The sequence below is a fragment of the Plectropomus leopardus genome, chromosome 2 (genome assembly GCF_026936395.1).
Source record: "Plectropomus leopardus strain MGB_pleo_1.0 chromosome 2, ASM2693639v1, whole genome shotgun sequence".
Lineage (NCBI taxonomy): Eukaryota > Metazoa > Chordata > Actinopteri > Perciformes > Serranidae > Plectropomus > Plectropomus leopardus.
Genome location: NC_142177.1, coordinates 25,062,679 through 25,090,041, shown reverse-complemented (window position 1 = coordinate 25,090,041; position 27,363 = coordinate 25,062,679). Strand labels below are relative to the sequence as shown.

The 27,363-nt window shown below is 39.3% G+C and overlaps 2 protein-coding genes and 1 long non-coding RNA gene across 5 annotated transcripts in view; 1 reads left to right on the top strand and 2 right to left on the bottom strand.

The window, feature by feature from the left end:
• The window catches only part of myg1 (myg1 exonuclease), a 33,990-nt gene extending 28,908 nt beyond the window's left edge, over positions 1-5,082 (bottom strand). The window contains exons 1-2 of the mRNA XM_088089111.1: positions 4,744-5,082; positions 1,373-1,485 (exon numbers count right to left, since the gene is read on the bottom strand). Coding sequence (XP_087945237.1) covers positions 1,373-1,485; positions 4,744-5,019 — 389 coding nt within the window. The 5' untranslated portion in view covers positions 5,020-5,082. The remainder of the gene's footprint in view (positions 1-1,372; positions 1,486-4,743) is intronic.
• Positions 5,083-6,484: 1,402 nt separating this feature from the next.
• Positions 6,485-27,363, top strand: part of LOC121951036 (mitogen-activated protein kinase kinase kinase 12-like) — a 35,523-nt gene continuing 14,644 nt past the window's right edge. The window contains exons 1-5 of one of the 2 annotated variants that reach the window (XM_088089014.1): positions 6,485-6,624; positions 21,763-22,298; positions 25,347-25,530; positions 25,659-25,850; positions 26,925-27,083. In XM_088089014.1, the coding sequence (XP_087945140.1) occupies positions 21,803-22,298; positions 25,347-25,530; positions 25,659-25,850; positions 26,925-27,083 (1,031 nt within the window). In that variant the 5' untranslated portion in view covers positions 6,485-6,624; positions 21,763-21,802. Of the gene's footprint in view, positions 6,625-18,514; positions 19,053-21,762; positions 22,299-25,346; positions 25,531-25,658; positions 25,851-26,924; positions 27,084-27,363 lie in introns of those variants that run through there. The other variant, XM_042497224.2, reaches the window with a different exon arrangement.
• LOC148190219 (uncharacterized) overlaps positions 7,554-27,363 on the bottom strand; it is a 28,481-nt gene continuing 8,671 nt past the window's right edge. The window contains exons 3-5 of one of the 2 annotated variants that reach the window (XR_015779064.1): positions 25,382-25,448; positions 11,893-12,013; positions 7,554-9,236 (exon numbers count right to left, since the gene is read on the bottom strand). This is a non-coding gene — a long non-coding RNA (uncharacterized LOC148190219). The remainder of the gene's footprint in view (positions 9,237-11,892; positions 12,014-25,381; positions 25,449-27,363) is intronic. The other variant, XR_015779065.1, reaches the window with a different exon arrangement.

The window sequence follows — 27,363 nt, the reverse complement described above, 5'->3', positions numbered from 1 at the left end:
TTGTTAACATACTCTATGGTCTATAATGTCGTATCATTTTTTGAAACAGCATTTCTTACTGTGACTGTTAAAGGGTTTGAGAAGTCTCATTTCAAATGATACATTTGATTTATCTTGTAAACCAGATGCTCCCAGGAATCACAGACGATATCGATGAAAAATCTGTTTTATAAGCTGATTTTAGGGCCACAACAAAAGACTATACTCATTACAGATTAATCTGCCTTTGTTTTTTAAAAAATCCCCAAAGCCAAAGGTGACATTTTCATAGGAGTGCAGCAAAAGATTGCTTTCATCATTGTCTTATCGTCTTCAATCATTTTGTCTATAAAAATAAAAGTAGTGAAAAATGCCTGTTGTAATTTTCCAGTCTCTGAGGAGACTTCAAATATCTTTTTTTGTCTCATCAAATGTCCACAATTCAAAGATAATAGATATAGAGTTTAAAAAATGATAATACAATGAAAAGCAACAAATCCCCATATTTGCAAATTATAATTTTCTGCTTGAAAATTAACTTACACAATCAAATCAATTATCAAAATAGTTTTCCACCTAATTTTTCACTGATCCACAAACCAATTACACAACTGTTTCAGCTACAGCCAATGCAGATATATTTGCACTAAGCTTATATAGGCCAATAATATCTCTAATGAACACCAAGACAGCTGGGATTTCTCACAGCAGATACACAACAGGTTAAAGCAGGAAAAGCTCAGGTGTAATTTGTTGGAGTAGTTGCGGCAGCTGGCTCTGTGACATGGCTTACTGACAAATCTGAATGAATGAGTCATCCATCATTAATATCTGTTACCCCTGTGCTTTGCAGCTGTGACGTGTCAAAATGATCGACGTGAAAGAGGCATATTTCACAATGTCTGATAGTTTTAGAATCACTAAAAACACGGTGTGCATTTATTTTACCTTCACATAAATCCTGAGTGATCAGAGAGCAGAAAAAACACTCCATGGTCCAACAGTGATTTATGCATGTATTACAAAATCTGTTCATGTAAAGAATAAAACATCAAGTTCGTTGGCTGAAGTCCACCACACTGGACTCCATGGTAATTTAAAGTCAAACGTGAACTCTCATTTTCAGCAGGCATTAAAACATCTCACTAAATTACTCTGTGAGAAACTAAGTAATTTATGGTTTCTAAAGTATTAATTTAGCACCGATTTAAAAAGAAACACTGTATAATAAATTGCCATATTAAAATATACCCACAATGATTGCCATGAAGGTGATGAACAATAAATATTCATACTTGCCCCAGACTTAGTGAATAAAAATCCAAACATCTACTGAAACCAAAAACGTAATAAACTTCATCTCTTTACAGCGGTTAACTGCCAAAAGTTGTACCTCTGATGATGGTCATAGCGATGCCTCTTTGGGTCAAACTCTCCTCCAACGTCTACAACGATGTCGCACTCCGCCAGCTGTGTGGGGTCCCTGGTCCGAATGATCTCGGCATCCTGTGCAATGAATAGAAAGTTTGTTAGATCTGCAATCTTCTATAATCAAGCATCTCATAGATTTTCAGGAAAGAAATGACATCTGGACTTTATCTATAGGCCTCATTTAAGTTTTCTAAACCTTTTCTATCAAATAGCCAAATTCTGCCAAAACTGATTATTATAAAGAGTGTGACCCTAATTGGACCAACTGGAAGCAGGACTGTGGAAGGTTTTGAGCTCTTATGGGCACAGTCTGTAATTTTTGCTCACATACACTAACGTCCAAAAGTTTGAAATTGCCTGCCTCAAAAGCGTGATTGGGCACCGTCTGTACCCAATCAAGCTTCACTGTACCGAACAGTCAGATGGCTGAGAGGACTACTCTGTATTTCTGAACGGTCTTTCGAAGCTTTTAGGTTACAGATGGACCTCTTGACAAATTCATGGGTTTTGTATGAAAGGTTTGAATTGTACATGTAGAACAAATCGCTGTATAAAGGTTCAAAGAGACTGACAACTGAAAGAGCAGAAAGAGACAAAGATCCCTCTGAGCGACAGTACAATAAGAAAAGAGGAAATCGGCAGTCATTGGTGAAAGACATTTGAAGCTCGGCATTAAAATCTGTGCAGATTTCAAGAGGAACGTGTTCCTGTTTCAGTGTCAAGTGCACAATAATGACTTTCATAAACTGGATTTCAAAGGCATGTTGCTTTAGCAAAGCTATTCTGCAGACTTAACAAGAAATAGAGAGTAAGGTCAGGGTTGGTGCTACTGAACATGCTCAGAGAATATCAGATTAACGTAATATAGACAGACAAATTGCAGTTTAAACTTATTTATTCTTAACACTAAGTAGACTGCAGATGACCCAAAGACAAACGGCTTCCAAAAATGTTTGGAGCCCAACTGCACCGCTGTTGTTCTGTAGCGATCTGGGGTGAGTGATGCTGTGCTGGACTGGAAAAATTGATCTTAAAGGATATTTGGGGGAAAATGGCAACAAGAGTCTTCTCCTCCTGCCTGTGTAGACATTGACTAAATGGGAGTTTTAATCATTTAATTTTTCTTTTCTTAAATAATAATAAAATTGGTGTCTGAATTATTGTCTGGATTATACTAGCTTTAAACATCAATGTTGTAAGTGACAAATTTTTGAAGGGGAAAATTGTCTAGCAGTTCACATTATGTGATTAAAGAGGAGTTTTAATAAACATATCTGCTTCTCACTCATCAAAACATGATACTGCTTTTACATTATTGATGTGGACTAACTTATAACAGTATCAGAAAAAAACAATATTGTAGTTTTTCAAATTGTGTTGTTGTCTAGTGGTGTAAGGTTTCCCATCAACTTGTCAGTCGAGGTTTTGTCACATTTTTTACACTTTGTGTGCTCTCTAATTTGGTTCTACATGGGCTATGTTGCAAATCAATGAATCAAGCTGCTTTATGACAATACTGCATTTATAAATGTTTTTTATAAATGATACCCGTTAGTCTGGTATTTATTTTGCTAGACTAACTCAACAATTTCTCAATTCAGCGTCCAGAAAATTGACTATATTAACATATACAGTAGCCAATAAATGGCAATCAATATAATTACATGAAATGATATGTCCTGTAACAGAGGATATCTGCAACTTTGTTTACATCTGGGGCAGGGATTGTGCCGTAGATAAAATGCGGGAAAGTCTTGGTCATGCTAAACTGCCGTTGTAATTTCTCATTACAACATTAAGGCACGTTTAGATTATAAGTCATTATACACCTAAAGGGAAATGTGTGAATTTGTTTCTAGTGGCTGTGAAGTGTAATGTTTTAGCTTTATTTCACTGACCTTTTGCTATGGGATTTTCTTTTTTCTAAAATGTAAAATATATGATTATAGTTGAATTAATATATATATGTAAACTCTGCACCATAACACAAAATAATGTACCAATGCTTTATTTGATTCCAATTGGCTTGTTGGTGGAATATAAAGACAATAATAATAATTATAATCTTGGTCATTAATGATCCAGACATACCAATAATAATGCAATAATGACAATTATGGTGCACTTCTAATAAAAGGCATTCTGTGTAACACAAATATTTATGTAATGACAAAAAAATACTTATGTTTACACAAAATTATTAAAATTGCACCAATCAGTAAGTGAGCAAATCAACTATAAATAATAATAATAAAAAAAAAAACATTAATGGCATTTTAAATAAAATCCAATTTCTTATAAAACCTTTTGTTGACAGATAGAATAAAATCCAGTGTTTGTTATGATGTTGGTGAGCTTTCAAGAAATCAAATTACAATTAAAAATTGATGTAACTATTAGTAAACCTCACGTGATTTCTTTGGATATAAGATGTAACAGTGAATGACATTTTAGAGCGGGGGGTGTTTTTGTGTAAATCATGTTAAAAACATCTAATATTTCAACTAAAAAAAAAAAAATTACTAAAATTGCACATCATACATGCCACTCAGATTACAATTTAAGACCAACTTTCTAATAGCCAAAATCGAAGAGGGACAATTTCATTCTGCCCAAATGTTTATCATTTTTCTTAGTTTACAAACAGAAATGGGAAATATCTGTTATTTCTGGCTGGATTTCTGTGCGATTTGTGTTCCTCACTCTGCATGTGGGATTCCAGTGCTTAGACTTCCATCAGGATGAGTTTAAGAAAAGTAATTAATTAAATTATTTCACACAAAAAATAGATGTTACCAATTATTTTGAGAATGTGCAACGTCAGAAAAATATAATACTACTTCCTGGACATTTTTAAGACTTAAGAAAGATTAATTTAAGTCAATTTAATACCAATAAAGGCTTTATTATTACATGGATGAATTCAATGCATTTTAAGACGTTTTACGGATCCGAGGGAAACTTGATTACAATGTACAGTAAGGAAAAAAAAAGGCGAAATCCACTTTTTTTTTCAAATTTTGGGGTGCTTGAAAACCTTATTTCCTCTTTGACCCATAGGTATTATATTATATTAGACTGCAATGAGCTCCATTATCTGTACAGCACCACCCCCATGTGGAGTGTTACAACATGACATGGCTTATGTGACAGAAACATAAAATAAAAACGTATCCAAAATTCAGTCAATGCAGACTGAAGAAACGCCGTTTTATCAACATAATTAAATTTAAGTTGTAACGACACAAACTGCACTGAAACAGCAGCATTTGGGGAACAACACAAAGTCGCATGATCGCTGTGTGGCCCTTTATAGCAGCATCACGAACCCACCTTGTACTCAGGCAGCTGTCTGAGGAAGAAACAGGCTAAAACTTCATCACAGTGAAAACTTCCATTGTGAGTCCCGATTTTTTTGACGGTCATGTTTTCAGTGCGGAGCCTCTTCGGTTCACTCGACATGAATCTCAGTGCTGCTGAGCGAGAAACGTCCAAACCACGGCAGTTAGCTCGTGAACTTAGCTGTCGCAAAACACTTTCTGGTTTAATTAAGTTTATTTGTGACGTAAATTTAGTTCGTTTTAGCGCTGTGATGCACGCACGCCACATTCAAACACGACTACACGAGACGTGCCGGTCACGGAGAGATTTGACAGCCGGACCGGATATGGTGCGACTGTTTTGTGGATCGAAGAAACCCGGGAAATAGTTTTGGGGTTTTTTTTAATCACATTTCTTAATTTCGTAAATGATAATAGTAATGTTATTAAAGTAAAATGGAGCACGAAATGTTATATATAAATTATTATTATTATTATTTATATAATATAATAATTCGCCGTTCGTTTATCAGAATGCGCTTGTACGCTGACATACAGCAGGGGGCAGTAAAAAAACTTTTCAAACCTTCAGCTTCATACTTGGAGAATTTTATTTATTTATTTATTTTTATTGTCCTTTATTTATTTTAGTTGAAAGAGGATAGTTGTAGTTATGTAACTATTGTAAATATTTGTTTAGTTTATAATCTAAAAAAAAAAAAAACAAAAACATGGAGAGTTGTGGTTGTTGCATTGACTTTGTTGTTGCAGACTTTCCACATGAAATAGTAAACAGATGAGTGCTGAGTTGCTGAATTTACCGTGTTTAAATGTTGATTGTAGCAGGTTGATTTTCGTGGTCCAGACTAAAGATACCATTGTTAAAGTACTTGTGCTAAAATCACGGATAACTAATATCAGTGCTGATATTTGGCTACACTACTTACTGAGCAAATTTGGCAATTGCCCCAGGCCCTCAGGTACCCAAAGGCTCCAGGTACACGCTTGTAATTTGTTTGTTAAAATAACTGCATATTTGTTTGAAAATATGCACTACTGAAGCGGATATTTTTATTTTTATTCTATTCTACCACTGCTACTTCTACTACTACTACTACTACCACTACTGCTACTACTACTACTACTACTACTATTTTCCTATCTTCTTCTTCTTCTTCTTCTTCTTCTTCTCTTTCTTATTACTACTACAACTTCTTCTCCTCCTCCCACTACTACTACTACTGCCAGCTAATCTAGCGGGCTTGTGTCAAAATCTCGTGTTGAAAACTTTATTATTATCATTATTATTATTATTATTATTATTATTATTATTATTATTATTATTATTATTGTTGTTGTTGTTGTTGTTGTTGTTGTTGTTGTTGTTATTATTATTATTATTATTATTATTATTATTATTATTATTATTATTATTGTTGTTGTTGTTGTTGTTGTTGTTGTTGTTGTTACAGCTAATTTCAGATTCGTTTATTTGTCATATGCAAGTTAACACACAGTCAGCAATGCAATGAAATGTTATGGACGAGGAGAACCAATCAACTCACTATTCAAAATAATAAAAATAGAAAAAATAGATTAAATAACTAGATAGATCTATATACATGTGCAAGGTATGCAATCAGTACGACTATGTTAGAATTGGTTTGGCTTAATTAAGGAGAGTTAGGCGCAACTCTCGTTCTCGCGGTATTACCTTCAAGATTATTGACAAGGTAATTAGCCAGATGGGACCTCAGTAGTAGTCAGGCTGAAGAAAACAGACACCACGGCTATCAACGGAAAACTGTTCTGTCTTTTTTTTATTTCAACGTACCCACCAGTGGAAACCAAACAGCCCAGCGTGTCGCAGCATTCATCGCCGAGCCTGCTAAAGGTATTTCTTTTAAATAAATACACTGCATATTAAATGTGATTATAGAATCTGTTTCCTGCAGGGCAGGTTTCATCCCTCCGATGGTGGGAAGCCTGCTCACTGTTAATGCATCAGTCTGATACTGTGTGCACACATTGCATCAACTATAATGATAAACAGGCCTGGTGTGTTCTAGGGATTCAATTTGTATTTTTTGGGACAATAGGGGGTCTTTTAACGCCGCATATTTGAATCAGTAAATCTAGTCGTGAATATTTGGTGCTTTGTGGGTGATATTTGAAACAGCCAGGTGGCGCTGTAGGTCAGTCACTCGGCTGAGCTGCTCGACCTTGGTCACATATCAGCAGCTCTTCAGGCACGTTGACAACTCTTTATTTTAGCTTAATGAAATCGATAAACATTGATCTGAGAGGGGGCTTCCATATTCCGGAGTGGGCGACAGTGTGGGGTTTCTGACGGCTCATCTACTTCTTATAATAGCATAAGAATAGCATTTACAGCCTTAACAAATCACAGATAAGATGAGAAAAGATAAGATAAGATGAACCTTATTTTAAGGCAATTTGTCTTAGGTCTATATATATATATACACCCAAATACATAACAATACATTAAAACAAGGGCAAACAATATAGGATCACATGACTTAGACACAAAATTAAAGCAAAATATAGCCTAACCTGTAATAAATGAACCATCTTATAAGATAATAAATACTATAATAAGCCTAAAAATGTGGAATCGTGAGCCCATAATTAGTGCAAACTTAAGCAGCTACACTCTTTGTTATATTTGTTTTAAAAGGTTTGGTGGTCTTTTTTAATAATGTTTATGATGGCCACAGTGTATTGTAGATGTGGTTCAAGTTGTTTAGTCTTGTAAAAACTCAAAGTGTTTATTGAATCAATGATCAAGTCATGAAATATCAAGAAAATGCCACTTTATTGCAGTATCTTCTAAAAAGCTTCATTTTAGTTTCAGAAAAAAATACATTTTATTTTCTCTGTTTTCTCAGAATGATTGCATTATAACATTAGAGGCATACTAAAAACTAGTGTCAAACAATTAATTCCAACCTCCCACCATTTTCAACATCTCATTAGTCCCATCCATAAGCACATTTTAGGCAAATAGCCCTGATCAGCACCATGGACAGCGCACTGCATTAATACAACAGGCTGAACTCTCCTGCTGGTGTTGCTTTATGGATGTTTCTCTGATGTTAGCTTCTTGGTTTTTTTAAAAAAATTATTTTACTTATTTAACCTTTATTTAAGCACGTTGGTCCCATTGAGATTAAGAATCTCTTTCCAAGGGAGACCTGGCCAAGACAGTCAGTAGTGAGGAAACAAAGTTGCAGACAGAGACACAGAGTGAGACAAAATACAAATCACAAGCACTAAAATTTGCATTTAAAGAGAACTAGTGTGTCAGTTGTACAACCAGGCAAACTAAAAAAAACATTGACATCCTATAGAATCTGCATCTAAGTCTTTAATTTTGGATTTAAAAACATTTAATGACACCAGCTCCCCGGGTTTCAAGCCAATCTGCAACAAATTCCAGGCTAAGGGTGCAAAATACCCAAAAGCCCTTTTCCCAATTTCTGTCCAAGCATTGGGGACCGAGAGCATAAAGAGGTCCTGAGAACGCAGTGAGTACTGTCTGGTACTTTTCTGCTGATGAAAACACATAGGTAGTGTGGGAGCAGTTTTTGAGGCAACAAAAGCCTTTCCTCTCATTCTAAATGTCACATCATGTCCATCATAGTTTTGTAACACATGATAATTGGCCTCTTTAATACAGCTGAATTAATGACTCTTAATACAGCTAATATGTGATCCAGTCAAGTGGGTAATTTGCATAACTCTGTATAATTGGTAACTGGTATTCTTCCAGAATACAAATTTAGACCAACAATGCCACTACCTCTTATTATTCTGAATATATTAGGCAAATGAGTGAGAGATCATCTCATCTTTAGAGTGAGTGTGTTGACAGAACATTGCTGGACATCCGCAGCTGACTAATAGAGAGACAGACATAGAATTTAAGATCAATGATAAAATAAAAGTGAGGGGTTATAAGAAAAAAACGCATTGATTTAAGATTATAATTTCAGTGGTATCAAATCAAAAGTAAAGGAAGACCATTTTTTAAGATGGCAACTAATTTACAACTAGTGATTAATAACATTTATTTATACACTGAAGTTTTTTAATATAGAATAGAGCTATCTCTGTTTTGTCTTTAGGTGACTAGAAATCCTTCAACTTTTTGGTTGAACTGATCATAAAAATCAAGACATATCCAGTTACTTTTGATTTGCCTTAGGGGGTACTGTAGCTGGCCCCTCTTCCCAAAAATTGAATGAGTCACAGTCAGATGCAAACTGAAATAAACAAGCCTGAAGGTGCTCATCTGCCAGCCTCCTTCATCGCTGACCAGCCAGCACTGTACCAGACAGCCAGCCTTCCTCTGATTGGCTCGGCCCGAACCATGAGATACAGCTGTGGGTGGTGGCCGAGAAAACGTCAGAGTGCCTGTGATTTTCCCTGCTGCTTCCAGTTTTACATGCAGCGATGATGGGAAATGAGCCTGCCCTGGCTTTCCTTAAAAGGAAGAGCAAAGCAGCGTTCAATGAAAAAGTCAATTCTTTGCTATAGGGCGAGTTTACATCACATTCTCCGCAGTGGCTGCTTTGAACAGCAGAAAGTATGTTGTCTTTATTTGGGATGTCAGATAGTGAACTGGAAAACACATATATGACAGTTATCTTTTTTGTGAGGAAATATTTGTACACATAAAGCCTTTTTTTATTTTCATACAATATTCAAAGCCTCTCATAGTGCCTAAGCAGTGGATTTGTTCCTTATCGCTGGGTATTGATTATGCAAATAATTACATGAAATAAGAGAAATCTTGTGTTTTTATTGTTTTAGAGGTTAAATCAGTTGACATAACTAAGTCTCCCCTACAGTAAAAAAAAAAAAATTGTCACAGGAGGATGTAATTTTTTATTCTTCCAAATTACCTTTACATTGTGACATTAATAATTCATGATCATAAAACAACAAAATGATTCCAGCCTCTGCTACCTCATCACTAATGATTTACTTTAATTATCTCTGCATGTTATATTACAGTATTAGGGGAAATAATAGATGTATGGTTTGCATAAATTACATAAGTTTATTATATAGCACATTTTGGCGACAAGGCAAGGCAAGAGACAAAGTACAATAAAACACATAAAATAACATTTAAATACAAGTATAAATACCATTCAAGAGCAAGAGAATAGAAAATAAAAACAAGCTAAAATATACTGAGACATGTATGAAATACAAAAGTTGCAGTGCAGTGTAAGAAATGAATAAATATTTGACTCAATAAAAGGCAGCGAGCAACAGAAAAGTTTTTAGCCTTGGTTTAAAGGAATTGAGATTTGCAGCAGAAGTACAGTTTTAGAGAGCTTGTTCCAGATATGTGATGCATAAAAACCTAAACACAGATTCCTCATGTTTAGTCAAGATGATTTTTCCATAAAACTAGTCTGTCTATGCAGTAGAAAGATGCAAATACTTTTGAAATTAGTACTTAAGAAACCTCTTTATGACTGTTTTATGCTGCCATTTATGACTGACTCTTCACTTCACAATTTTTTGCCTCAAAAAAGCAATAAACATAGTGGATTTTAGGTATTTTGGTCTTCTCATTCTCAACACAAAGTGCGTTGGTTGTTATAATGAATAACCTTCGTTGACCCTGAGGCCTCACAAATCTCAGATATTTTTTATTGTTACGATTTACGTTTGTGCATTTCAGTAGGATATCTGTTTAGCAATTCTGTTTTCTCACCCCCCCCATCCTGAGAGAAAAAGTTCATTAACATAGACAGGACTTCCTCACAACAGATCTAATGAGATACAAACTGATCCCCCTGCAGCCAAAAGAAAAGACCCTCAAAACAACAGCCCTAAAAAATCATCCGCATAATTATAAACACTTCCCCTGTAACAGCTGGTGAGCGTCTACACTCAAGGGCATTTGGGAAGTGTAGTTAATCCAATGATAATCTTGAGCGTGGTTTACACATATTATTGCTTTAATTGCTACGTGTGCTGTGCAATTATACTGTCACCAATTACATGGCTATAGTTTACTAGCCGGTCTCAGCATTTGGTTCTCTCTAATAGATGGCCTTTATCAACACATGCAAGTGAGGCAATCGAGACAATCGCTAATGGATCTTCCACTGGCATAATGAATTAATTATATGTTGTGAAGTAGGGTGGTGTGGGATAATGCTGAGCCATGCTGTACAGTAGGAGATGGTGGAGAGAACTGGGAGATCTAACATGAGGAAGGGACAGTGGGTGATGTAGTTGATGAAGGTGTGTGTGTGTGTGTTTGTGTGTGTGTGCGTCCACATGTGGGTCCAACCATTAGAATGCAGAGTGCATCCTCCAATGTGAGTCACCCCCCTCCCAAACTCCCCTCCCCACCCATCCACCCACCTCACACCACCAGCAGCATCTAACTGCAGTCACCGCCTAATATTACGCCTCTGACTTCACACCGGCCAACTGAGGATTCTGTTTCTACGGCAACATGCTCCAGACTCCTCCCCCGCCTCGTCCCCACCTCTCCTCCCCTCCCTCCCTCTGCTCCTCCACCCCCGCTTCCCGGCACAAACCATGTGACTTTCAGGAAGGCTTCTCCAACCTCCCCTTTATTGTTATTAACCCTCTCCTGACCGGACCGCTGCCAGAGGCTCCCCACAGCAGGCTGCCTGGCTGGCTGCTCGCCCCTCAGAGGTTTCAAAGGGAAATCAGACGCATTGCTAATCTCCCTGGAAGATCAAAGCAGTGCTTGATCTAAATGTTGGATTTGCATATGTTAGAGCACAACGGGATGAGTCAATATGGTTCTTTATGTTGTCTGGGACTCATCTTGTAATTGTTAACAAGAGGGTGGAAAGCAGCACCAGTCAAAAATTGTAAAAATTAACAACAAATCGCCTGACTGCTTGTTTGTAAAATGGTTTTGTTTTCCTCAGCTCTACAGAGTTTTAGATCTACTTTCAGCTGTTTTGATGTTCTGGTCCTCAAATTTGCCAGTTTGGTTCACTCTCACCATTCTCATTAATGTAATTTTCAGCTGCAGCAGGCAGCTTTTGCAAAAAGCTCTAAAAATCTGCCGTACTGTACTGCTCAGCACCAAACTACAAACTAAAGGGCCCTGACAAACCAAGTTAATGGTTACCTGTGGTCATTGTCAAGCTTTTGGTGAGCGTCTGCTGCCTTGGTTTTGGTGGTGTGTCCTACAACGTTGGCATTAGGCAGCCCTTGTTGGCTTTTCTTTGGCTGATCCAGCATGTTGATTCCTGTTGAGGATGGCAAAGCCTGTCAGTGACTGAAATCACGTTGATTAGCAGTTCAGTTCAGTGCACAGTAAATATCATTTGTTTTTTCAATGTTGTGTTCTGCTAACTGGCTATCCATCATCTTGAATCCAACCCGTCAATTGTCTGTTTTCCCCTTTTTTACAAAATACCTCTTCCTGCTGATAGAGAGAGTTATTTCCACTAACGCAGTTGGAGAATGTATGTGTCGTTGGTTGTAGTCTTTGTGATGCATTCAAGTGCAACTTTTTTGGCGGGGACTGGTTCTTTGATGTCGATTTGTTGTGTCCAGGCATTGAGTGACTAACTGGTGAAAATAGTAGTGGTGTAAAAAAGTATAGATATACTTGACTATCACGATATTTGCGATGCTGTTTCGAATTTCAAAAATTATTGGAATGGCTTTTAATTAAAAGTATACAAGCAAAGATTTGTGGCAGTGGTTCATTTTGTGCTGTGTTAGATTCCACTCCAACATAACAACATGCTGCTAGTGTCAACACAAAGAACACAGGCCTATGACACGGGCATAAACGGCACACCGTTAGCACTGACAGTTTTGCTAAAATTAGATTTTTTTTAAATTGAAATTTATCAAAAAATATCAAATTGTAACCCTTGTATTGTGATATGTATTGTATCACTGGATTCTTGCCAAAATGCAGCCATAGAACATCACGGAGCATTTAGCAGCCTAGGAGCCGTATATTTCCCTCAGGAGTTGGTGGAAACCAAAATAAAGTTAAAATGAGAGTATATATTTGGCCACAGTTACGACTCCAAATCAATGCTGATATTGTTCAGTGTTTGCTGGATGTTGAAACTGCTAACAAGCTCACTCCACCAACTTAAAAGCTGATAATAGTGTTTTGTGCCCAGTTTTTTTTCGATTGCCCCCGACTGGGCTAGAAAATCAGTTAATGCTGGCAAATTCAGAGACGTTGTAAATGTGCACATATATAACTAAAGATACACAAATTTGTTTAATGCGTATCCAACAAGTTTTCTGTCAGTTTTCTATCATGACGTTATCTTTTCGCTCTTGAGTATGCGGTGCTGTAATGCAGGCACGGTTGAATGATTCAAGGCGTAAAACATCCTTTATAGAGTTTTTAAACGGAAAGAAGAACCTTGGCGTCCGGTGATGATCTCACCTGAACATTGCCTCATTGGCTCAACTGTTTCCTCAGCATCCCGTTGGGAGATACATCGGTTGTGTATGTGTGTGCATGCGCCTGATCATGTGTGCATGTGTGAATGGATGAACTTTATGAATGAAAACTCTTCTTCCTGAGCTGTAGACAGGAGGTGAGATCATCGTGCTGAAATGGAGAATCCCCCCCCCCCCCCCCACCCCGCTTTACCCGCCCACCAATACTGGTTGGCGCCAATCTTAATGAATCCCATCAGTGGGCCAAAAGTAGTGGCAACCTGATTGATGACAACACCGTCAAATATCAGCCTCCCCCCGACAGACAGGATGGGATCACTCCGTCCTGTATATACACACAGACATACAGAAGCCCACAGATACAGGACACACGTACTGCGTCTTTCATCAGAAATATGCAACATATCTCTGGTATTCTGCTGTTAGCTTTCAGTCAATATGATGTTGGAGCAGAGTGCCAATTATCTTTGCCTCTTTTGTACACTTTCCCTTCAGGAACAGATTTGAGTGGATTTGATGATTGGCCACCTATTCAGCAGCGTGTGAGTGAAAGTGACAATGAGTAACACAAGGGGCTCTTGACGAGGATCCATAAATAGGCTCTCCAAAGAGCCAGGAGCTGCCCTCCCCCTCATCCCCTGAACACATACACACACTCTATCCCCTTCCCCTCGTTACCGGACTGAGACAATCTGTGACCATTTGGCACCGAGCCTTTCACAACATACCGTACACTCACAGTCAAAGGCATGTATACACACATACACACACAGCATTCCTCTTGACATCCTTCACTGCAGGCTTCTGTTAATTCCCTCCTACAGATTATGAGGCGTGTTGCCAAACAATGCAGCATTTCACATCAGCCATTCAGTACATGCTGTACAGTCATTACCTCAGTAGTCGGATTAAGGTCCTGTCCACAGGTACACGGATAATTTGAAAAACATTTTCCCCCATGGTTTAAAAAAAAATCTGTCCACTTGACCTTCATTTTACAATATAAAATGCAAGAAAAAATTAAAATGCTTGCTAGCATTAGCTGTCTTTTGCAGTCTCCATTTGTTGCAAGGGTAGTAAAGAGTACAGGCTAATGTTACATTTTTCAAAATGATGAGTGGAGATCTCATCACTGTTGATTCTCCTTTGATAAAAAGACAGAGGAACTCATTTAAAGATAGAAGTGATGTCCTGGACATGCTGAAGTTTTCCTTCAAATACTCATTGACAAGAATCCCACTCTTAAAATCGTCTCTTGAATAATTTGACTGGGTCTAATCCAAAATCAGAATTTCATGGCGGACCCAATAATGCTGGGCACAACCGATGGCTTCATTTATCCATGATGTGTTGCAGCAGTAAGTTTAAGTTTAAAGTAATCATGAGTCCGAACAGTGAACAAACCAGTGGTCTGCCATAGTTGGTGGTGTTTCTAGCTCATTACATCGAGCAACAATTGACATGCATGAATTAATAAAACGAGATTATCATTTCCCAAATGCTTAATTCCATGTCCACACAAGTTCCTTTTAGAGTGCCCGCCACCTTGCTGTTCAGAGCAGAGTTGTCTCGCCTTCAAGCCTGCAGCATAGGTAGTAACAGCACCGAATAGACATCGGTGTAAATGGGACAGCCAGCAGTACAGAACCATGGACGGGACAAATGTGACCTTTTGACAATGTGTTATTTGTGATATTCACCATGGGAAATTTTAAAAGCAGCCAGCAGAGGTTAGTGGCTAACTCAAAAAAGAACATAAACTAAAAAAGTCCACAAATTAGGTAAAAAAAAATGAAGGAGGGGAGCGGCTCCTTACTCTGAGCTGAGGATGAGATCAGCTCAGAGAGTAAGCCATATGACAGGGGCAGTAAATGATTGTTATTGCCAAATTATGCCATTGTTATTGTTAAGAAAGCACTGCAGATGTGCATGTTACATGTCTAGAGGCCGACGCTGTTGTGTTAAATGTCACATTCGTCACACCTCATATGCTTCTGTGATGCTGGCATGCTATCAAAAATCACACACTGGACCTAAATTTCAGACCTGCTGTTTGGTTCTGCATAAAAATGCAAAAGCAGCATGAACAGGGGACTTCCAAGTGGCCCTATACCATGATCTTTGTGTATAAAGGGCTATGGATACACAGTATCCGGAAATAAAAAATAAAAAAAAAACATTTTTAGTGACATAGAACTCATTCACAAATATCTGAATATTGGTAGACAAGGACTTAAGCTTCATAGCTCTAATGGTCTGCATTTTCTCTTATATTATAAGACGGTCTTTGCATGTATGCAATAACATGAGATGAGTTCTTTCTGAATCCACTGTGCAATCTTTCAAAATCAGTGGGAGCTCCACTGAAAATGTTCTCTAAAAAAGCTGTCACTTTGTAGATTTGAGGTTTTTATCTGATAAGGAATGATACCCTGCGGCATTCATTCTGTGCTTGTTTCTGCTGGAGTAACCACAACACAAGCAGAAGCTGTGTGTCGGTGGACATCAGAGGCAGCAGCACAGACCCTCAGAGGACTGAACATCCCCGACCAGGAGCCATCCTGCAAGTACATGTACCGATAAATAAATTATGAAGAAAGTTTTAAGAAAAAGATAGAAATAGCACAGAGGACGTGCTGCTTCATTCAGACCGCCTTAAGACAGAATTCTAGATATGGATGGCACAAAAAAGCAAGAATGATTAAAGCGCACTATTTCTATTTCATGTGATATTAAAACCAACGTTAAACATTTATAAACCACATTTTTGGCTTCTTCGAATATTCATTTGGGAACTTGAAGATAATGTGTGTGAAATTAAAATGCAAATGGTCAGAAATCATTTTTAGAAATGCAACAGTTCTCTGACAGTGCCCCACTGTGATGGTTGTACTATATGTTGCATGAAAGGCCGCTAAACATTTAATTACCTTATGAAACAGGCCCATTATTATTCTGCTGTTGCTCTTTGTTTTCCCTTGGTGGGTCTGAAATTGTAGTTATGAAAAATGTCTCGTGGTGCGTCTGTATCACTCAACACAGAGAGAAAGAGAATACAAAGCACTTAGAAAAAAATCATTTGGCAAAGCTTCATGTGGAGGCAGGAGGTGGAGAGTGACTCAAAAGATGAATAAACGAAAACAGAAGCAGCCAATTTTTTAGCATAGGTATCAAACAATATTTTTTTATCTGGATTTCATAGAGCTTAGAGGAGAGGAGGAACTGAATTATTGTGCACTGTGCAGCTTTATCAGTCTCACATGGTTGCTCTGTGCACTGGTTGGGGTTTCCCCCACTGTCTGCAAGCAGCGCGATGAGGTCATCGTTAGGGTTTAAGCCCAACACGAGCTTAATCTGGGAGATAAGGGCTGGATTTGGATTTAGCACTCAAAAAGGGTCATGTAACTACAACCATTATGACTGTCACAGTAAATACGCAGCTCAGACATGGGATCCCCAGCTGTTCCACAAACGCACATCTTCCCCCGTGTCGGCCAAATAGTTTGACTCTTGGAGGATTCTGCTGTGTTTACACTGATTTCATGATCTCCCAGTTGGCCTACAGAGTTATTCTGGCAACCATTCAGGATTTCTCTGACTCGAATGTGTGAGCTGTGTGGTTTGGGAGGAGTGAGTGAGTCCTGTTCTCTTTTAAGATGGACATATTAGGGCTAGCACAATATTGGATTTCCAATACATGATTATCACAGTCAAAAGAGTTTAAGATAATTATATTATCGCAATATCTGTAGAATCTTTTTTTAATGTTATCAGTCAAATTCATCTTTTACTTGTAAATTACTCTCAACATACAAGTGTAGAGAACTGGAGAGACACAATATTAATGGACGATAAAATCATATGTGTATTATCAACATGATATAAATATTTCATTATTTTAAAGGTCCAGTGTGTAGGATTTAGGGGAACTCCTTTGCAGAAATATAATTTAATGCAATAGGTTTTTTTTTTAGTGTATAATCACCTGAAAATAAGAATTGTCGGGTTTTTGTTACCTTACAATGAGCTGTTAATTTCTACATAGGGAGCAGGCCCTCATTTAAGGAATCTGTCATGTTACACCACCTTGTTTCTAAAGTAGCCCAGAACAGACAAACCAAACACTGGGACAGGGCCAAACACGTTTTCACATCGGCAACTGTTGTTAGCAGCCACTCCACAAAGAGCAGTGTAAGACGAACACTAATATTTTAATGTGAAACTGCATAATACAGTGTTTGTATCCAGTTTAAATCATCAGGTCTGTTTGTTTTGGAGGGGAAGAAACCTCTGCAGAAATTTTGCCACCCAGTAAAAGCTTCCTAGACAAAGAACACATATGGAATTCTAACCAGGAGAAGTTTCAGCTGGTTGCAATCTGCCACTAAATCCTGCTAAATCCTACACACTGTTCCTTTAAATATTGTGTTTATCTTCAATAAACAGTACCCCTGGTATTGCTTAGAGCTTAGCATGATGATTTAATGTCCATTTCCTGTGAAATTGCTCAACAAAGCTCAAAGTGTAACAGTTGTTTAGATTTGATGTGTTTAAGTGCACAAGTTTAGCTTTAAAAGCCCTGAAAAGAAAGCAATAATTGCTTATTTAATGGATATTTATTCTGATTTCTCTACTATGACGCAGTACAGTTATTGTCAGTTAGAAAAAATAGGTCTAAAAATTTGATTTTTCTATTTTTTTTAAAAAAAAAAACAATGGGACTTTTTGTCACCTAGTTTTGCTTGAAATTGCATGCTGCATTCTGAATGTGGTTTCGATGACTTTTTGGTGTGTTATGAGTCCATGGTTGCTTAGTTTTGTGCATGAAACGATAATAAAAATCCCATGTACAATGGATCCCATGACCTTGGAAATAACACCTGGAATAATAGTTATATTTAAACAGGAACCCATGAAATTGAGGACCTGGTCGTATTTTCAAACACAAAATGAGATTTGCGAGATTTGCGCTGAAATATGACAGTTGTTTAAATGAGTGTGATATAATATTTCATTCAGGTTAATTAAAGTCGCTGAGGGGAACTAATCACGCCTGGGGAAGGTCCCATTTAGGCCCAGTGCTGTCCCACTACTCTCCCTCTCTGAGAGAAATGGGTCAGTAGAGATTGGAGAGGATAATGATAAAAAAAAAAAAAAAAAACAACGACCTGCCGTGTCCTTCTTTCCTTCATGTCCCCTCGGTGGCAGACGGAGGAGTTGCTCACAGATTATGCACCAATTACACTCGATAGAGCCGGCGTTAATAGGGTTTGAAGGGATTTACACGGCGCTGTCCAGTCAAATGCGGCATGCTTTGGGGATGACATCATTTTGATCACCTCACGCACCGGCTGACCCCCCTGAAGAGCAGCCTCACGCGCTCATAAACCACTTCTACCTGCGGCTGTCCCGCGTCTCACCGGACTGAGCTCGTCACGGCGCGTTTCTCCGCTGATAGGAGGACTCTGCATCACTCCCTCCCATCCTCCTCTCCTCCACAGCAGTGTTTACTATAGGTGAGACAGGCCGTATAAATTCCTGAGTGTGCGCAGATCGCGTCCTCAGAGGAGAATGGAAAAGGAGGAGGAGGTGTAGTAGCAAGAAAACAAGCGGAGCAAAGGAGCGGAGCTGTAGATGTGTTTACTGCTCACTGCTGGGAGAAGATCCAGTCATCCAGGGCGGAGAGACAGCAGCGGATGCAGAGAGGAGGATGAGGAGGAGTGGATGCTGATTATAACCACCAGCCCAGAAAGGACGAATTATTATACGATTGTTATGAAAAATCAATCCTAAACTATTAAGTGGAATAAAAATTGCAGCCAGCGATGGACTTCAGATGTCGGCACTGAGGTAGGAAACGTTTTACATTGGCAGCATTCAGTCGGCATGATAGGCAGGTACAAGCATGGAGAAACAAGATCGTCCGCGGATTTTAGACCTAAATAACCCCTCTGTCATTTTATTATTCAAATATAAACAGCAATCGTGTGTTTTGACTGCTACTTGAGTGTTGTCAGTGATGCTCCACCGGTGCACCGGGGATCTTAGCCGCAGCAGGAGGTGCGATGATGCGCACAAGAAACCCCTCCGACACATCCACAATGCACTGGCCTGTAACAGAGCGTAGCTGCTCCTGCAGCTCCCGCAGCTGACACCTCGAAATAAATCAAGTGAGAGGACTATTAGCAGGCAGGATCAGTCGGATGTGAATGATTATTCCAGATTTTTCAGACACCAGATGTGTCTCAGTGGTTTGGTTTCTCTCTGTGCAGAAAATTATAATGGCTTTGGTTGATGCATTCTCTAAGCTGTCTTGTTTTCGACTATCTACATGATTTCTCTGCATATTTTATGAATTATAGATGGTTATACACTGCTATAGGTTGTGGTGTCAAGGCTGATAGCTAATATATCAGATTCAAGGCACATTACTTGTAAGTGTCACAGTATGGTGGTCAATAATACATTTAGTAATTTGACAAAATAAGCTTCACACTAACACATAATACGGACAACAAATTTAAGATCAGCTCACTTGAAATTCCCCTCAAATCTGAAAACTGATCCAGGACAATGTGATTTTCTGACAGCAAAACACATGTTTGTTTTGCCTCCTATCCCACACAACAACACAATGATGCTGCTGCTGTTAAGGGTTTTGATCCATATCATTATTTTTACAAAGCAGGTGAAACCTGTCACCTCACAATCGTGCTTGTCAGAGTTGGCAGAGAAGGAGAGGATCACTTAAAAAGGCCCTGACAAGAAATAATGCATTTTCATTCTCCGCTGAGCGTGTAGATGCTGTTGTCCTTGGAGAAATGACAAGCTTTGAGGAGGCTTGCAGATTTCTCTCGTTATTACACAGACATCATTTGATCTCATTCGTTTTAATACACTGGTGATGTTGCTCCAGCAGGATGTAAATAACCAGCTGTGGCCCCGTTCTGACTTTAAAGGTCTGTCAATCATTAACATGCTAAACCCAAAGTAATATTCTGTGAATTATAAGGAAATTACTAATTGATGTGCTGCAATGCTGAGGCATCTAAGTGAGCTTGTCAGGTTGGCTTATAGAGAGAGGGGGGTCTGATATTATTTGCTGTGCATTTCATTAAAGGTAGTGTTACTGAACTGAGGCTTTCTATGATTTATGGTCCAGACAGGCTGCTCTTTTGTCCTTTATCCACACATCCTGAATCATGGTTCACATTTTAGTATTGATTTGATATTTTCAGAGATCAGACATCATGACTCATAAGTTAATGCCATTGATCTTTTCGCAAGGTACATGCAGTGACAACCACTGTAATCTCATCCTCACCTGCATTTCATGTTACAAATTGAAGGCAATTAATTATACTTCCCAACTGGCACTGGATGTCAATATGAAGTCAAAGACATTAGACTTTTACCTTGAAAAAGTGTTAAATTTTGGTTGGAATGAAAATCATGTAGATGAGATTTTAAATGCATTAAATGCTATAATTTCACATTGTGTGGACGTTAACATTATGATGTTTTGCAGACATTGGGTTCTTGGTTTTCATAGTTTTCAACCAAATGTTATTCTATGTCACTCGCATTAGTTGTTTGGAAGATGTTGGATTTTCGTTATTTAACAACACAAGCTAAAGACAACAAAATAGTAACATCATCTGTCATCAGTATTCTACTTCATATTGTTAGGATTAGACCTGCTGACATTGACTTTTTTTCACCAGACGTCACAATCTAAATTCAACCAAATACCAACGTCCTACAACATTGGTGGCCAGTTTGGTTCTGCTTTTGAAAAATGCTCAAAACAATTAATGTTTTGATTTATATGTGATCTTTGTCTCTAGGTATTTCTCCTCTATGCTGATGATGAACATTTTAACAAACTGCATATTTTTCACTGAGTGAGATTACATTGTTATTGATGACCTGATTTCGAAGCTTATCCCTGTTACGATCATATTTGGGATATGGTGTTTACATGCGCACAGTGATTATTGTATTATTTGTATTCGCCATATATCCTGGTTTCTTTTGGAGTACTCAAGCTAGCATATTCAAAATATGGTGTTTACGTGCTCAAACACATACATGGGATACTCCAGTAATCCAATTAAAAACGGGTTATTCGTGCCTATGTAAACGCACTCACTGTTTTGCACAGTCCAAAAATCCCTAGAAAGCTGCAAAGCACTCATACAAAACACTGACTGGAGCCTGAGGAGCATAGAAACTATGAATGTGCATTTCTTTGATATTGATCACAGCTGTAGGGGGCTGTGCCTTCTTGTCTGCCTGAATTTACAGATAGTCCACAGCTGCATGGCTCAGAGCTGCTGTTTTGGGTAGTCACTTCACTGAGATCCTCTGCCACTTACGATAGCTCAAGGTCCTACTTATAGGAGGCCTAAATAATCATTTTCCGGAGGTGGCACTCTCCGATAAACTCAATATTTAGCTGAACCAGCTGTCATGACTCTCAGAGGGTTAGAGAAGGATATTAAATTTGATTTATAACAGATTTCCTCCTCTTTTCTCTCCTCCTCTCTCTCCCGTTAAGGCTCACAGTTCTCGACTTCTTCTGCTGACCAAAGGCCCTAATGGCGCTTATTCATGAACCTCGTGCCCCATCTCCCTCTCTCTCCGGCTTCAACACACCCCTCTCTGATCCTCCATCCTTCCGCCGCCTTGATGCCGAAACACCCTGCACCCCGGAAATGGACCTGACCCCGACCCAGTGCGTCCTCCGCAACGTCCTCTCCATAGACACCGGAGGTGCCGTCGAGCCTGGGGGTGGAGGAAGAGGAGAGGGACAGACTGCCGGGCACAACCAGACACCAGGCGAGGAACAACAGGAGCACTTTGCCAACAGCGTCCTGAAGCTCCACGAGCATGACGGGAGTCCCGGAAGGACAGAGGGAGAGGGGCAGGAGATGGACAGCAGTGCGGTCAGGAGCCAGGCGGATGACGCCAGGCTACAGTGCCAGTCTACCGGAGGGGGAGGAGGTTTTCTGGAGGGGTTGTTTGGGTGTCTGCGGCCTGTCTGGACTATGATTGGCAAAGCTTACTCCACAGAGCACAAACACGGCCTTGACGGTAGGTCAAAATCCATTTCAGTGGAAACAAACACACACACACTGACATTAATGGCTGCTTATAGTTTTCCAATAACAGCAAGCACCAACTCCCATTTAATTCCAGTGTGAAGCTTTGATATGCAAATTAAATGATTGTATCCCCCACTTTAATTACATTAAACAGTTGCTAGAAAAAAATGACTCCCACAAAGGCCATGTTGTAAACAAACACTTTCCTTGACGTGAAAGAGCTGCAGCCAGAGAGAGAGACTCTATCAAAGCTGCAAAGGGCTTATTTTCCCCAGATATTTCTCCCCCTCCATCCCTTCCCCTGCTTGTGCCCACCCCACCTTTTCCCCACCACCCCCCCTCCAGTGAAACTAGCTCCCTGTGACGCTGTGTTGTTTATGTCTGCAGCCACTACAATAGCGCAGAGCTCCCCCGGGACTCCTCTGCCAAATCTGCTCCATGAATTATGCATGGCCACGCTCTGACCCTGCGCCTCTCATCTCTATTAACGCAAACCTGACACACACACATATGGGGGCCCAGAGGATGACTGCACGCACATGGAAACACATCCACAAAACACTTAATATCGCCCTGACACAAACACATAAAGTTAAGATAAGGTGCCAAAAATAAACTTGATAGAATAAATTCACATCAGGCGTGAAGGTGGCAGATTTATACGTCTCCTTGTCTTTATAGCCTCCTGATATTTTATCACCCGTTTGACTTCCACATCTCCCCTCCGCCTCCCCTCCTCCTTCCATCTCTCATTGTCTCCTTTCCTCTCCTTTTCATCCTGTGCTGTTATCACTCCCAGCCCATCTGCACCTTGCTGCTCCCCTCCGCCGAGCAGCATCACAAGGAGTCACACACACACACTGAGGAGAGCAAAACGGATATTATAAAAGTGACATAAATAGGGGTACTGCAACTGAATGCCTGCCTGCCATATCACAATACTCAATTCTTGAGCTTTGATTGAAAGGTACAATGCAGCACAATAGAAAGCAGGAAAATTGTCTGTCCTTTATTGATTGTGAAGGACTGTGGGGTCCTTGGCGTCACTCTGAATGTCCTCAATTTTTCAAATCAAACAAAGCAGACCTGGTGATATATTGGTGTATCAGGTGTGGCCTTGTGTCTCTTCTGTGGGACATTTAAAGGGTCTCATTAGACACAAAGTCCTCAGTCTATTACTAGAGAGCATTAATCATTCATAACATCCTTATTAATATGACAAATGCTTGCAGATCTTCTTTTCGGCAGTTAAGAACAGCAGCAAAGCAGGCGGTATATTTTCTGTGCATTAACAGTCTGTCTTTGGCCAACATGGACCCCTGCCGACCCGTGGGGAATCCCTCTCCCCTCTTTTTTCTTCTCACACACACAATCAGAGCTTCCATCCACATTAGGCTCTCAAATCCCTCCTTCTTCCGCCCCCCTTCCTGAGCGTTGGACCCCTGTTTCGCGTCAGCCCCACAATGGCACTAAGCAGGATTTAGGAGGCTGAGGGAGAATTACCCACAGGAGATTAGAGCTCCCTGTCTGTCTGCCTGCACACTCAGAGTCTTAGGTGAAGGTGAGGTTCAACAACCAAAAAATGTATCAACTCGGGCTCTGTGTTGACTGTGAAGAGCTGTGGCTTACAACAGGTTTTTACTGTTACAGGTTTAATTCTCTTCTGTGCTGTTTCCTCCCTGCTGATAGCTTTAGCTTTACACACAGGCTTTTTGCTGTAAAGTGTTGTCTTTTTTTGGTCTTGATTTATTAGAGGAAGCTTTTGATGATACAAATGTATTCATTATGATAAAGAGATCAACCATCTGATTTTCAAGGGGGTCTTATATCATATATGCAAACAAAAATGAATAAGAAATTAAATAAAGCAATATCCTCATACAACAGTTTGTATACCATCTAAAGAATTAGCGCATCATAAATTGCATGTCACATACTTAACGTTGAGTAACGTATGTTAGGTTTAGGGGGGGGGAAATGGTTGGTCATTGTCACACTATATACTTGGGCTAGAAAAGTTAAGTAGGTTAGGTTTAGACAAATAAAGTTATGAAGATTAGGTTTTGGAAAAGAAACAAGGTTGGACGTCTACCTGTTACATACTTAATATATAGTCACGTAGGTTAGGTTTAGGAAAAGAAACATGGTGATGACATACCTTTTAAATAACTCAAAATTCATTTGGTTACACACACAACTTGCCAGCTCTTCTGGGGGAAAGTTGTGTATTTGTTTGACATATCTACCACCCCAACATGCCTCCTTATGCGGATTTTCATTCTTTATAATACTTCCTTCTTAACTCCTGTCAGCACCTGGAAATATGATCGCAGCCATGAAACACCTGCTCATGATTCTGTGAATTCTATACAAAACTCTGGAACATCATTTTTTTTTGTAGGTAAACCTACAAACAGCGTATGAGAACAGCAAATAAAGACATTTAGTATTGAAAGACAAAAACAAAACAGCAGTCCAGCTGACACACTACGACTAGCCAACAAGTCAACACACAATCATCAGAAAGACGAGCACATTGATGAGCACACCGGACGGCTTTGGATAGCACTCGGCTGGCCGTTTCCTTCTGTTTGCAGTCAGTATTTCTAAGCTAACCAGCTGTTAGCTTCACATAGAATGGACAGACATCAGAGTGCGATCGATCTCCTTATATAAGTCTCGGCAAAAAAGCAAATAAGAGAATTTACCAAAATGCCAAGCTAAGAATGAAGAAACTGACTTCAAAATAACTCATGTAGTCTCGTGAAGGGGTGACATGTGTAATAAAGCAATATGAATCATCAAAGTGGGTCAAATTTAAGAACATGAAGGATATTTCTATTACTCATCAGTGTGGTGATGAATAGCTGTCTGGTGTTTAGTTAAGTAACATCAGCAGCTTAGTGTCCTCATCCAGGTTGGTGAAAACAATTTTCAATCATTTCAGGTTAATATGACATCACTCTACTATATGTCCATAACTGACACTGATAAACTCACAGACTACTTTGCCTCCATCTTTTTTTCCCCATTTCAGAGGCGTGGGAGGTCCCGTTTGAGGAGATATCTGACCTGCAGTGGGTGGGCAGCGGAGCTCAGGGCGCCGTCTTTCTGGGCAAACTGCACGGACAGGAAGTGGCTGTAAAGAAAGTGCGGAACATCAAAGAGACGGACATCAAGCACCTGCGCAAGCTCAAACATCCCAACATCATCACGTTCAAGTCAGTAGGAGTGATCAGCTTGGTTATTAGATAACAAGATGTGCAGAGAATCCCACTAAAATGACACGTTTATACATTATATGACTTCTAGCGTTTTAACAACTCTAATCTGTTCTCTGCACCCTCAGAGGTATTTGTACCCAGGCTCCGTGTTACTGCATCATCATGGAGTACTGTGCCCAGGGACAGCTGTACGAAGTGCTGAGAGCTGGCAGGAAGATTCAGCCATCCCTGCTCATGGACTGGGCCATGGGCATCGCAGGGGGCATGAACTATCTTCACCTCCACAAGATCATCCACAGAGACCTCAAATCACCAAAGTGAGTTTTGTAAATCCAGTATATCAAGTATAAGTGATAATGATAAAGCAGACAGGTCACTAAATAGCTATCATTAAAGTTTAGGTCTAACTAACTAGTTTGGTAAATTTGAAAACTTTTTAAGATTATTTTTTAGGGCTTTTTACCTTTAATACAGGATAACTGGAAACTGACAAGAAGGGAGGCGAGAGACTGGGTATGACAGGCACCAGAGGGCTGCAGGTTGACATTGACCTATGACTAAGCCCCACCCTCAAACGCCACGAGCCAATCACATTTCGCAGCTTCACAATACACTCAGACATCCTGTTCAAGTCTATAGACAAGCATCATAACTATTGATTTCCTGCAGTTTTATTTAAATGAATGCAGTTATTTTTCCTGCCCAATACATTTGCACGTTTCATACGTGTCATTTCAACATTTTCAAATGATTCAATATATAAGCTGACTTTTTCATCTTGGTGAGAAACCTGCCAAGCTGCAGACCTCTGCTCAGGACCAACAAGCAAGTAAACTGGTTGTGATTTAGCGAGTCTATGCTGTATATCTAGCATCTTTTCAGCCCTAAAATATGGGTGTTTTTTAGGGACCTGTCACTGTGTTTTGAGTGTCTCTTTAGGCGCAAAAAACTAAGTTGTTTTTTAAAGAGACACTGCTGTCCCTGCTGGTTTTGTGACCCGCCCCCCCCCTCCAAAACACTGCACAAATATAACATATCCATTTCTTCTAGTAATAGGGATGATTTATCCTGAACCCAAGTTCGGAACCACAGCTTTGCAAAGATGCACCGATTGGCTTAATTTAGATGCCAAGATTAATGCTATGATTATTTCTAACTCTGCAAGGCCTTGACTGCCAAACAACTGGTCATGTTTCAACAAAACATGAAGTGGAGGCATGTCACTGACTGACCCAGTGATTTTTAAAAAAATTAATATGCATAATAATGTATATATATAATATTTAATAAATGTTTGATTACAGCCGATTTAAATTAGCTGGGTTTTTTTTATGTTTATTTTCACTAAGATGATCTCAAATATGAACTTGGTGTCCAATATTTCATTCCAGCATGCTGATCACTTATGATGATGCAGTGAAGATTTCTGATTTCGGCACATCTAAGGAGCTCAGTGACAAAAGCACCAAGATGTCCTTTGCTGGTACGGTGGCCTGGATGGCTCCTGAGGTCATACGCAATGAACCCGTCTCAGAGAAAGTGGATATTTGGTAGGTGTCATAACCCTTTTTACGCTGTTCTTTTGCACTGGTGAACATTTGCAATCTTCCCTTATGATTTGTCTTATCTGTCATTGAATCAACATAGAATTTCATTAGTTATAGCCTACTACAGTACAGAGCACAGGATCCTATTTCCAGAAAATCTATTGAGTATTATGTACAATATCTCATTACATGAAATTCTATAGGGCCTCGGCCATATCTGATGGGTTGCCCTGTGTTAAGCCCTGATCTCCCTCAGTATATCCCCCCTCCCACCTCTCTCCCA